The sequence below is a fragment of the Lepisma saccharinum genome, chromosome 30 (assembly GCF_977018435.1).
Source record: "Lepisma saccharinum chromosome 30, izLepSacc3.1, whole genome shotgun sequence".
Lineage (NCBI taxonomy): Eukaryota > Metazoa > Arthropoda > Insecta > Zygentoma > Lepismatidae > Lepisma > Lepisma saccharinum.
This window is the reverse complement of record NC_139258.1, coordinates 30,181,640-30,195,002: the sequence shown is the minus strand read 5'-3', so window position 1 is coordinate 30,195,002 and position 13,363 is coordinate 30,181,640. Positions and strand designations below refer to the sequence as shown.

The 13,363-nt window shown below is 39.4% G+C and overlaps 1 protein-coding gene across 1 annotated transcript in view; it reads left to right on the top strand.

The window, feature by feature from the left end:
* Positions 1–1,188: 1,188 nt before the first annotated feature.
* LOC145981839 (apolipoprotein D-like) overlaps positions 1,189–13,363 on the top strand; it is a 28,110-nt gene continuing 15,935 nt past the window's right edge. The window contains exons 1-2 of the mRNA XM_083115280.1: positions 1,189–1,293; positions 8,504–8,635. Coding sequence (XP_082971406.1) covers positions 1,291–1,293; positions 8,504–8,635 — 135 coding nt within the window. The 5' untranslated portion in view covers positions 1,189–1,290. The remainder of the gene's footprint in view (positions 1,294–8,503; positions 8,636–13,363) is intronic.

The window sequence follows — 13,363 nt, the reverse complement described above, 5'->3', positions numbered from 1 at the left end:
AGGGAAATAAAGAAACAACAGAGCAGGAGAGGGAGAAAGAGAAATGTAAAGATGCTCGAGATGAATGGAAGGAAAGAAAAAAGAGACAGATAGAGAAGAAATAAGAAATAGAACGAGAGAGGAGAGAGAGAGAGAGAGAGAGAGAGAGAGAGAGAGAGAGAGAGAGAGAGAGAGAGAGAGAGAGAGGCATAAGGAAGCAACAGAGAAGGAAATATAGAAATAAAAGAGTTACATAGGAGAGAGAGAGAGAGAGAGATAATGCGACGTATAAAGAAGCTCGGATATAAATGGAGAAAAATGAAAACTATAAAAACAGAGATGGGGAAAGAAGAAGAATGAAGAAGCGACAGCGTGGGAAAGAGAGAAACAGAATTAAAGAAGCGGAGAGAAAGGAAGACAAGTATAATCGAGAGAGAGAGAGAGAGAGAGAAGGAATAGAATATAAAGAAGAAAACGAGAGGTAAAAAAAAGGTAAAGTGTTCCCCTGTGCTTAGCACCACGCCATGAAGGCGTATAGGGAGTGTGGGGGTAACGCCCCACACTTTCTTGATCCGGTCGTGAGTGGGGGTGATGTGATCAGCATCACGCCCTTGACCGCCTTTTCCCCCCAGGGTTTCCCCCCAGGTACCCATGTTATTCGACGCTGTGTGGGCGCCGGGGCCGCTTCCTACGTTAGAAAAGTTCCCGGATTTGAACCGGCCGGGGATCGAACCCGGGACCTTGTGAATGGTAGTCAGACGCGTTACCGACTGAGCCACCGCGGCCACGAGAGGAGTATAAACAAACAGAGTTGTTAAAACTGAAAACAGAATATCGAAAGCCTACAGTAGAAAGAACACACAAGAAAATAACAAGAGAAAAGACTCAAATGAAAGCGAAAAATCGAATTAAAAGTTGTCAGTTTTTCCTTATCCCTGCGGATACAGCATATCATAATGCCCCATCCCTCTTAATCGGCTTCCCTTTTTCCTCGAATCAATGTAAACGGCGCTTTCAGACGAGGTCAGTAAATTTGAGAATAATACCCAACCATCACCACCATCGGTCGACCATATCTCCACGAAGGGACAATGGAGACCCCCCCCCCTTGTTAAATCTCTGTGCAAAATCACACGTTTCCGCAAGGTAAAGGCGAAACTATGACGTCAGAGGCATCTGCAACACATCATTGGTCGAGCACTTTAGCTGGATTAGTCATGTACCGATCCATGAGGTAGAAGATAGAACATTACCTGTTGCTTTTGGATTAGAATTTACGATTTATAGTTTGGTTATCGGTGACAGTGAATAATGGTAAGTAGGAACAATTGGTATTGTATTTAATAGATTTGTGTCAAATAACCAGCGCCAATCTCCGTGGCGAAGTGGTTAGCACAGAGCGCTTCGACGTCAGGGGTCCCAGATTGAAATCACGGCCTGGACATGAGTGTTCTTTGTGAGTTTCCCTTTTTCAATTTCATTGTATCATCACTAGGGGAATGCATATTTCGTTTTTAACGAAAAAACGAAATTTGAAAAAAAAACACTGTAGTGTTAATTTTTCATGTTTTTGAAAGGTGTGAGGTGTATTTTGTGGCCATGTTTTGTCACGAAATACTGCGAAATGAACTGCAAAAAGCGAAATTAACTCTTAAACACGAAATTCAGGGTTTATTCACCGACGCGGCACCTTCTGAGGTCTGAATTATCCTGAGAGTTATGCAATTCCCGGAAAATTGATTAATTCTGCTGTTAATATTGGAGAAGCAAAAATGGACTCCTTTACACAGAAATAAACTTAATACTCTGATAACTACATAAATGTGCTATTAGAAGTGAAATGTTAATTCTGTGGAATAAGTGTAGTTTTTAAATCTAATTTAGGATTATATTCACAATTTTAAAACCAAAATGTCTTTTTATATACCACTTTTCATCCATTTTCTCACCGCTATAACACCGATATTTTATTTTATTTACCGCTTTTGAACCCGAAATTGACTCAGTTTTTGTACCGAAATTTTGCTTTTTTATTTACCAAAAATATCTGCCTCTAATCATCACCTATCCTCATCGTCGCGATTAGCCAAGAGTGAAAGAAAAGCGTAGTTAAGACTTAGTTTTACAGTTACTTCTTTACATTTTCGCATGGAAGTAAAATTTCTCCAGCCAGAATTTTGCAATATTTTGAACTAAAGAAATAGGTGAGTTCTTTATCATTAAAATTGTGAGCAAATTGTTATACTTGTGTCACCAAAATCATTTGTTTCACAGTAACTATGACATAAGGAGTATAATCTCTGTTCAGTGTCGATGATTATGGAGGGCACGGGAGGCAGTTGTCCCCCGACTTTTTTTTTGCCCCCGTACTATACTAAATCTTATCTAACGAGGGAAAGTAAACTGTCCTTGTCCGCCACCCAGTTTTGGCGCCTTTGCCCCCCCCCCCCCCAGTTTTGAAACCCAATCGCCACCACTATCTCCAATCTAACGGTCATCCTGGTTAAACAGAAGTTGTCAGGGGTTTCGGGTTCGAATCCTGGTCTGGGCATGGATGTTTGTGAGTGTCCATTCATCAATTTCATCATATCATTACTCATCCCCATCTTCGCAAATTAGCCAAAAGTGGCACAAGAAGGGAAGTAAAATGAAGCAATTCAATCAATCAATCAATTAAACAGAGGTTTTATGAAATTATGATTTGCTTAAAAATTAAAATAGGTATCTTAACTTTGTAGTTTACTACTTTTGTTTTTATATTAAAACATATTAGATTACTAATAATCTAATGAAGATTAATGTTAATTTTTTATGTTTATAGTTGCCGGCCCCCATGGCGGAGTGGTTAGCACATCGCGCTGCGACGCCAGGGGTCCCGGGTTCGAATCCTGGCTTGGGCATGGACGTTTGTTATGTATATTGATCAATTTCATCATATCATCACTCATCCCCATCTTCGCAAATTAGCCAAAATTGGCACAAGAAGCGAAGTAAAATAAATCAAATCAAATCAAATTTTATGTTTATAGTGAAAAAGAACAGCCCGCTTGCAATTCGTGCATGAAGCGTGTTACACGAGCGTAAATAAACTGGGAAAGTAACTTAATATGTAAGAGCCGAAATTTCGCATACATTATTCCGGAATACTGTTGTATACTATCGCAATGCAGTACTGGGTAAATTAAGAATCGATGATAATTATAGGCAAAGTAAACAACTAAAAGAACCGGAACATGTGACGCAGGCCTCTCTCCTTTTTTTCCTTATATAAGGACAGTACTTGGCAAATTAGGAATTTTAAGTCAAGTGATTACAACCAAAATAACCCGATTTGAGGACATTTTACAGGTGAGCTCAACTCCGAATCAATCCACCTTAAATACGCCACTGGTCTGTTACGTTAATAGGATGGGAGCCTCCTCGATGGAGTAGTGAACGTCATCGCCTTATAATCAAGGGGTCCTAGGCTCGATACTCAGTGGAGGCACATAGTGGCTCCCACTTTAAACTGTAGGTCCAGTCCCGATTAGCCTTTCTGTACGTAAAGTTGACTTACATACAAACTCAAATAAAAGTTATTAGGATACAGTTTTTCAACATTTTTGACTGTGTATGTCATATATTATACAAACCATTAATACTAAAATAATCGCCCTTGGGAAACAAGTGCTTGTGTACGTGTAAAAAACTTTTTCCTAAGAATTAAACCAAGCGTACCGTCCTGGTTACAAAAATACCATGATCTTATCGGTTTAAATGTTTCCAACGTGGCTTCCGAGTTTCATTAAAACGTATAGCACGAAAAACAGCCACAGACTTCATACAAAGAGAAATGATTTTATTCGTGGGCTTATTTGAAGGACGTGGTTTCGAAAATACTAAATATGTGACGTATTCATTCAATTTGTAATGTTCTACTTAAATTTAAAGCCATATAAAAACAGAATGCTGTTTTAATGCCAACAAACAATAGCCTTTTTTCCATACATTGTTCTAACTTCAACATTTTTTTTCCTCATGGGTACACTACTGACCACTAGATCCAACGCAAGCGTTAAAAAAATCTTATGCCAGTTTTGAAGTCAAACGATTTAGAAATAAGTGGCCAAATTATTAATATGTGTAAAAAATCGAAGCTTCTTGGAAGCACTCATCAAATGTGTTTTTGTTTCATTTTCAAAATATCAAATCTTGTCTTTAGCACTGTAAAATAGTGGGAGGTAGAATTTTCAAAATTGTGGCACATATTGCAATATTTGTTATTTATTATACGAACGTTATTTATTAGGAAAGGAATTTCTGCTGTAAACACTATTTTTTCTTGTTTATGGAGCCCTTTTCATTTAATATTTTTGAAGAAATTCTTATTACATAAGATCCTGCCATCTGTCCACGAAAATTTCAAATCAATCCAGAAAGTGGATGTTTTCTGTTACTGCAGTTACTGCATTCTGTGCCATTCTGACAATGTTTGTGATTACGTCTTTCTAATTTCATAGCAGATCTGTCATGATGATGTCAACGGATTTTCTGCCGGCCCCTGTGGCGGAGTAGTGAGCACATCGCGCTACGACGCCAGGGGTCCCGGGTTCGAATCCTGGCCTGGGCATGGATATTTGTGAGTGTCCATTCATCAATTTTCATCATATCATCACTCATCCCCAAGAATCTTCAAAGCCTGTATAATAGCAACGGCGTGCAGAGAAATTTAAATATCGTTCTATAAAAACAGCTACATGTTCCTTATAACGAGTCCTCTGGGGTAATGCTTTTCAAAATTCAATAATAAGCAGCAGTGGAAAACCGTGTATCTATCTATCAATGTATCTATACACATATATACATACATATGTGTGTGTAAGTGTGTACGTCGGGAGACAGAGGCGTCACCCACGTGGGCGACCCCACAGTGAAGAGAGAGAGAGAGAGTGTAGATATTGGATTGAATTTTACTGGTTTCTTTGTATTGTATTTATTCATTAATAGCTGGCCTTAATTTACAGACAAATACGTGGGTTGGAAATTTAATAGTGGCAACACTGCTGTATATACGCCATGAAACGGAAACGGTGCTTCTCACTTATACCACATGTTAGTTTACCTCCCAGTAAATGGCCTTTTCCTTCCAACACTAAGCGCATGCGTAGTGACGAGAAGAAGAGATTATCGTTGGAGTTGGCGGTCTAAAGTTGTGTATTCAGAACCCTACTAATGTGAAAGTTCTGGTGATTCTCCAGGACAGACCATCAATGCGCAGTATTACTGTTCATTTTTAGAACATAACCTATGACCTGCTTTGCGAAAGAAGAAGAAATACTTTCTACTGAATACTCCAATCATTTTGCAGGACAATGCTTGGACGCATGTAGCGCAACCTGTGGCTGATTTGTTAGCTCGATGGTGCTGGCAGATGCTCTATCAGCCCCTGTGACTCTGTTTTGATCCCTGAGATGAAGCTTCCGAACTGGTCCAGAGATTCTTCAGTCAATAGGCCGCTCCATTCGAGCCATGAACAGAACAGGCACTGCTACAGAAGTACTACGACTTCAACATCGCTGGCAACGGTTGTACACAATGCTGGCGACTACATCGAAGGGCTGTCAAAGTTTCACAGAATTGTCTCTTTTGTATCATTTGAGAAAAAATAGTTGCCACTATTAAATTTCCAACCCACGTATATCTTGAACAGACTTATGTTTCACAAGTTTAACACTTTTCACACAACGAACTCTATAAACCTTATGAAGTGTGTGTGAGTGCACTAAATGTGTATGTGTGCAACTAACTAAAATTTTGCCCCATAGTTTCCAAATAACCACCAAAATCCCTGCAGTGTGCGTGTGATGTGATGTGTCGGGAGTGCTACCCAGAACTCGAGTGGACGAGAGCTCTAGGTTGCTCGTCAGTCGTAAACACTCAAGTTCGTTTTCGGGTGCAAGAATCTCAATCAGAGAGAGAGAGAGTACGTATGCAAATACTCCAACAACCATTTTAAAGAGTTCGTAACTCAAGCCGGCTTTAGACGGAAGCATTTCCTTTAACATTTTTGCTAGCATAAATGCTATGTAAATACTTCAAAATATCTAGCAGATTGTACTCAACATGAAGCATTTCATGTAACTTTACGGCTGCTTTTGCGATTACAATGTAGGTATAATATATACGGCACGAAAGGCCCGTAGAACTACACCATCTATGCTGAATGCACGGTGTTCGCAACTAAAATATCATAAATATTACTCCATGCTTGTACTGTAAACGTTATAAAGTAGGTATTTAAGCAGCGCCATTGATTTGTACCTAAAACCATTTAAATGGAAACGCTATTCCTCTCGGTTGAATAGTTATCGGCTTTTAAAAATGTGAAGTGGTACATTGTTTACATCTCAGGCGGCCGCCATTACAACTGCACTCGTGACCTAGAGCTCGCTTATGATTGGTTATGCTACGAAATATGCTATGGAAATAGGAAATGCCATGAAATATGCCATGGCATCTGAAATGCCATAAGACATTTCACTTTACATGGTAGCATTTTGGTCATGGTATGAATGTTAAGAAAAATTATGAGGAAAATGTTTTCGTCCAAAGCGAGCGTAACAAATACAGACATTCGCTACGAGACTCGGCGGCAATCGGCCCGGCATCAGCGCTTGTCTTTCCCGGTGAACGGGTCCGCGACAGTCGCTTATATTAAACCTCGTAAAAAAGTTTAGAGTAACAGGGTCAGTTCTGAATAAAAGTGGAAAGAAAAATGGGGAAATAAACTATACAAAGACAATCCGCACACCATCCGTGAGTTAAAAGAGAGTATTGTACGAAAAATCGGGACAATTACAGTAGACGAACTTGAACGTGTAAATTTTCAAATTTCCTTCGGAGATGCCAGGAATGTGTTGCAGCAGAGGGACATCATTTTCAACACCTTCTGTAGTACACAATATGAAAACTGTAATTTTAATAGCCGACTCTAGCGACTGTCGCTGACCCGTTCACCGGGAAAGACAAGCGCTGATGCCTGGCCGCTTGCCGCCGAGTCTCGTAGCGAATGTCAGGGAATGCTCTGTATAAAACTAGAGTGCGCGTCAAATCTCCTGCATATGGTGATAGCCAATAGCAGCGCACTGCAGCGGTGCCATGTCGAAATCTCACACGGAAAAGAGACAGCGTGGTTGAGCGGAATAGGCAACGCCGCACGTCTGTGATTCGCTAGTGCTGTTCAGTCGTTCAAGGCCATATGCAGGAGATTTGACGCGCACTCTAGCATAATACCACTGTACAAATATGGAGTGATCTTCTGTGACCAATGCGATCTCACGCGTTGTCTTGGTCCAAAGGGATACACTTGGTCTTGCAACTGGAGAATTCCTTCAAGTCGAAACGGGTGCGTTTAAGATAGACAAGGGTGAGAAGTCTCTTTCCAGATTTCTAATTCTTTAAATTCGTCTTTTGAAGTAGAGACGAGTTTGACTTGTAATCATTGCTCAGACCCCCACCCTTGCATGTACGACGGAGTCGGTGACAGGTCAAGGGGGTGTGGACCACCCCAACCCCCCCTTCCTCTAGTTACGCGTATGCTTTTCACCCAAATATGCATTTTTTTCCTATGTAAAGCTGAGCCGATACCACTTTCAAACGATACCGATACCCTTACCGATACGATACTTGAAAATTGTAATACAGTAAAACCTCGTTAATCCGGACTAATGGGTGGATAAGTTGACCGTTTTAACGAAAGTCCGGATTATCTGAAATAACCTAAATGAACAGCATAAAGTGCATTAAAACTCCGTTTAAACCAACAGAAACACGTTTATTATGGTGTATTTAAAGGGTATAGGCCTAACCTCAATACACTATACAGTACAGTACAAAGTCTGCGGGAAACAGAATTTCATCAGTGGTTGACTGTCTTTTCTTTGGGAAGTTCTCTTGTTGGCTTCTAGCCACATTTAAAACCTTGCTTTCTGCTTTTTTTTCCTTTTGCATGTCCGGACTGAGCGAAGCCCGGCTTATCGGCGTCCGGATTAACGAGGTTTTACTGTAATTAAAATTTGTTCAAAATATTAATCGAAATTGGTGTGTAAATATTATTCTCCACTTACATGCTTTACAATATTCAAGAATTTTGTCAGATTATTAAGATAGACGTTCTGTAATCACAAAATACAGTTTTTCGTGCAAAATTGCTGTAGCAAAACAAAAAGAAAGTTCGAATATTGCATAATTTTCAGGATATTAAGACTCCTGGAAAGTATCGCGCACATATTTGCGGACCACGTAAAAGTGCAATATGACGGAAAAGTATCGGCTGGTATCGGTAGATGAATTCCAACCGATACCATTGGTATCGGTCGATATCGATAAATCGGCATCGGTATTGGCTCAGACCTAGTTTTATGAATGTGATTGCCTTCAAAAATAGTTGTTCCTTCTGTCTCCTCGCTCATTTATTTCTTGCGTCCTGAATGGTTTATGCGTGTGTCTATTTAAACTTATAATGACTTCTTTATTTTGTTTTCAGGAAAATGCACCGTGTAAACTCCTACTTCACCTCTTCCTGCTTTTGGTATGCTGCACTCTGATTCGCAGCCACACCTACCACTTGGGGTCATGTCCTAATATCGAACCTGTTTCAGATTTTGACATGGAGAAGGTAAGTTCTCTAAGATTTATTATCTACAGCAGAAATATTATGAAAGATTATTTAAATTCTAGTGTTTGCGTGAGTTGCGTGTAAACACAAGTTTTCGGTGCGACCCACCGACAAATTTGACACATAGTTATCCTAAAAAGAAATCGAATGTGTTCCGGCTGAAATTTTGATTTCACGCAAAGTATATACGAGGGCTGATTCTTTTTTTGCACACCGTCCTAGATCGTATCATGCGTGTAATGTGCATATTGGACAAGAGTTGGGTTGCATACATAAATCCCAGAGATGGCAGCACCATCAGAGCCTTTGTTTGGCAGCAACCCTCTATGTTCTAGGCACTGCGTGCAATAAAGGTATGGAGCAATATGCAGCAATCATGTTGTGAGGTGCTACGACTCTTTGGTGATGGATGTGAAGCTTTTCTGAAATGAGTTATCACCGGTGATGAGTCGTGGGTGCAGCACTATGATCCAGAAGGAAAACAAGACAGCACATATGAGAATCGACAGGGTCTCAAACACCGAAAAAGACGAAACTTGTTCCATCTGCACGTAAAAGGATGTGTAAAAACTTTCTTTGCAAGGGAAGGGTGTGCCAGCACAAAATAGATATCCCATTTCGCCTAAAATGGCGGACAGCTTGACACGCACCTTGTGCCTTTATGGCTTTATGTTAGTCGGTTACAACCCTTTTATCGGACTTCTCAAAGGCTTCTAAGGGTTAGTAGGACCAAGCCCTTGCGAGGTCTGTGGTGCAGGATTTATTTTTAATTATCACCTATGTAGGTTTGAAATGAAAGATCATTAAGATCTTTTACTCGAAGATTTATTTAAACTTCCGATGATATACAAACACTTTTTCAAACAGACAATTCACCCGATACAACTTGTAGGCCTAAACCTATTAGTTGTACCGAAGTTTATAACCCTGGTCTTCTTGATGATGCAGCAGAACGCCTTATTCAGAGTTGGGTTTGTGGAATATCTGCTAAGTGGAGCACAAGTACACCAGCCAATCCAAAGATTGAAGCAAGATATTACCCAACGTCCCCTGAACCATCAGCCTTTCGGCAGCCAGGAGAATGTCCCGTAGGCTTACAAAAGTCTAGCTCTTTCATATCATAATTTTGTTTACAATTTACCATGGTTACTACATAGTTGTTTTATATTTCCATAGTTTCAGCATTTTTTTCTGATTTAAGATAAACAATTCATTAGCTATTGTAACATTAACAATAACATTTTTATGGAAAGAAATCTAACAATCTTTATAGAAAAGATTCAACACTAATTCTTAACAACATAGATTTTTATAACATAGACTGAATAGTTTAGTGCTTAAAAGGCATGTGTTGACAGGGGCGACACAAGCTAGCAGCTCTGATTGATAAGTGCTCATAAGCCATTAGGCGGAACGGTATTAGTCGAAATGGGATAGTAACAATAATAACAATAATAATAATAATAAAAAAGGTAAAAGGTAAAGTGCTCCCCTGTGCATTGCACCACACCATAAAGGCGTATAGGGGGTGTGGGGGTAACGCCCCACACTTTCTTGATCCGGTCATAAGTGGGGGTGATGTGATCAGCACCACGCCCCTGACCGCCTTTACCCTCCAGGGTTTCCCCCAGGTACCCATGTCATTCGACGCTGGGTGGGGGCCGGGGCCGCTTCCAACGTTACAAAAGTTCCCGGATTTGAACCGGCCGGGGATCGAACCCGGGACCTTGAGCATGGTAGTCAGACTCATTACCGACTGAGCCACCGCGGCCACTAATAATAATAATAATAATAATAATAAATATTATTATTATTATTATTATTATTATTATTCCTTTATTTAGCGTGTGAGATTCAACCGTAAGCTACTCTACTACCTAATCCTTGTCATGAGCTAAATAAGAAAATCTAAATATACATATAATATAAAAATACATGAATACAGATAGAAGGAATGATGAAAACTAAACAATTTCACATATACCTACAATTACAAATATACTCATAGTAATAGTAGTCATAAATTAATACAAATTTGAAAGAACCAAAATAAATATTGAAAAAAAAATACAAATGTAGAAAAATACGAGTAGAGACAAACTGAGGGAAAAAATACAAATGTGAAGGTTAACATAAAGTTGACTTTAAGTAAAAGAAAATAATGTAAATGTAGGATTAAAATACCAATAGTTAGAGTTATAGGATACTAGCTGATTAGCTGGTGTTGCCCGGGTATTTATTTATCTCAATCTTCTATTAGACAGGAAAATAATGAATTCTAAATGTAAAATGTAACTAATTTCATTTACAGGTATTTAAAAGTATAAGTACAGTATACAAATTGTAAAGTTGTTTTTTTTTTTTTACAAATTCACAATAATATTAATTTAACTCAAAACTTGATTATAAACAATATTTTTAGTTTCATCTTCAGGAGCAAGAATAAATAAATTGAACGACATTGGGAGTGTCACTATTCACCTTAGCGACCCCGAAAGCTATGGATTCCACACTAATATCGGTCGTTTTCGATTATTTTTACATGTCACCCCTTCTATTGACCGTAGTGCGCGCGGAGCCGTCATTTTGTTATATTTGTTTCATTTGTGCCAGATTGATGGAATCATTATTAATTTTGCCACCAAAGGTCAATAGAATCAGTTACGCATTGACGTAATAAGGAAGCCTCGGTGCAAACTCGCAGCCCCTCAGGCAGCGCATTGTTGTTTTCCTCAAGGTAGACACTTTGTGAAGGTGTCCGAGGAACCACGATATGGAGAAGAAGGATAAGTACTTTCCGTAATGTTTTTAGTTCCGAACTTGCACTCGCTCACTAAATTATATTTTGTTCATCATCTTTCTCGTCTATACTACGTGAAGAATTGACTTGACAGTCAAAAGACAGATTTAGTTCATTATTATTAATTAGTTAAACTAATATCCACCAAACTGGCCCAAGTGATAAGACAATGTTTATTTCAGCCCTAGGGGTGCCAGGGGTGTCTTACCCCCACAATATTCATTTCCAGATTGTAAGTCATATGTGTACCAAGTTTGGTTGAAATTGCTCCAGGCGTTCGTGAGTTATGCCGGAACAAACATACATACATATATACACATATATCCATTTATATATATATAGAAGATAAGTGTTATGTTCTTTGTTGAGTCCAGTTTACTTTTAGTATGTGCTACTGTTCTGCTGCCGTTCCTGCAGAAGGATTTCCTTCAGATGCGATCTTTGGATCATTAGTTCCCGTCCTCTTTGGTTTACTCTGAATTCCAGAAAGATAAATTATCATGTTTTGTAGGAAATTAACCAGAATTTAATATCTCTAAGGGCAGATGTCGTTTTAATCCTTCTGCGAACTGAAAACTTGAATTCTCTTACGTAATCAGAATCGTGCATTTGCAAAGAATGGCACCTTCTAAGCGGATATAGGAAATGTAAATTTTCATTGCTCACATCCAAGGTTGTTGCATAAAAATTGCAGCCATTTTCCTCAGATTAATGGATGATGATATTTGCTAGTGTACCCTACCATTTATTCCCCCTATAGTTATTTTCCTTTGGAAATTCTGGCACAGTCAAACTGAGGAAAGCTTTCATTGAGGTAGTGAGTTTTTGGACGTTTTTATAGTCACGCACCTGTGCAACGCTTGATTATGCGGTCACGTTGTCGAAAAGGAAGTTGTTACGGTTAGTAATTGGTGTTTCGAATCGTCACAATTGATTGGTGGAAACTTGGAATCAAGGGCCAAGGTCATATGAAGAAAGGTTTCGTTGCCTTCCAGTTGATTCTTTTCATCCTGGTGATTGACTGTGTATGGTATTCATAGTGCATTGAAGATTTTTTAAAACATTAAGAAAAACAAGAACAAAAAGGAAGACACTAAGGAATTTTGGCAGAAAGTACTTGCCTTCTTAATGAAAATATCAAAGCCCACTAAAATCGAAACTATACTCTGTCCCAGTTATCTGCGCAAGTAGTGACGCAAGACGGCTCCACCAATGAGAGGGAATTGATTTGCGTGGAGAGGGAAAAGCGACTCCAGTTACTAGCCTTTGCAACAGAGTGTACTCCATCGCTCTGCCCACTCGATTCAAATGTATCAAATGTTCTCATACCTCAATAGCGCTGTAATTTGACACCGGCTGGTACGTCGGCCGGAGAATAGTTCAGAGTCGTTGCAGAAACGCCACAATTTCAAATTGGCCATGGATGAAATTTTGATTTTGATCAGATTTGGTTTATTTTACTTCGCTTTTTTGCCACTAGGCCTCGGACCTTCTTGATTATAAAAAGACGATGTACAAGGATCATTCAATATATAACCGGAAATATGTTGTAACAAATATTTATTACAGCCACCAAAAGAACTACAATACTATGTTTCAACATAGCCCCCCCCCCCTAGTTCAATGCACCTACGCCAGCGCTTGATAAGGGCACTAATTACACATGAAAATAATATTTTGGACGCCTGCGTAACCTCACATGTACCGCATTCTGGAACCTCGATCTAGTTAGTGCATCTTTCAGCGGGCCAAAGATGTGGAAATTGGAAGATGCGAGATCGGGCGAATAAGGTGGGTGTTGGCAGTGTGTGGACTCGCATTGTCATGGAGCAAAAAAGCACACCAGACCACGTCGTCTCTGCAGAATGGCTGGTTTCAGTTTTTCGCGCAAAACGTTGGAGTAGGTGGTACTGTTTACATTATTATGA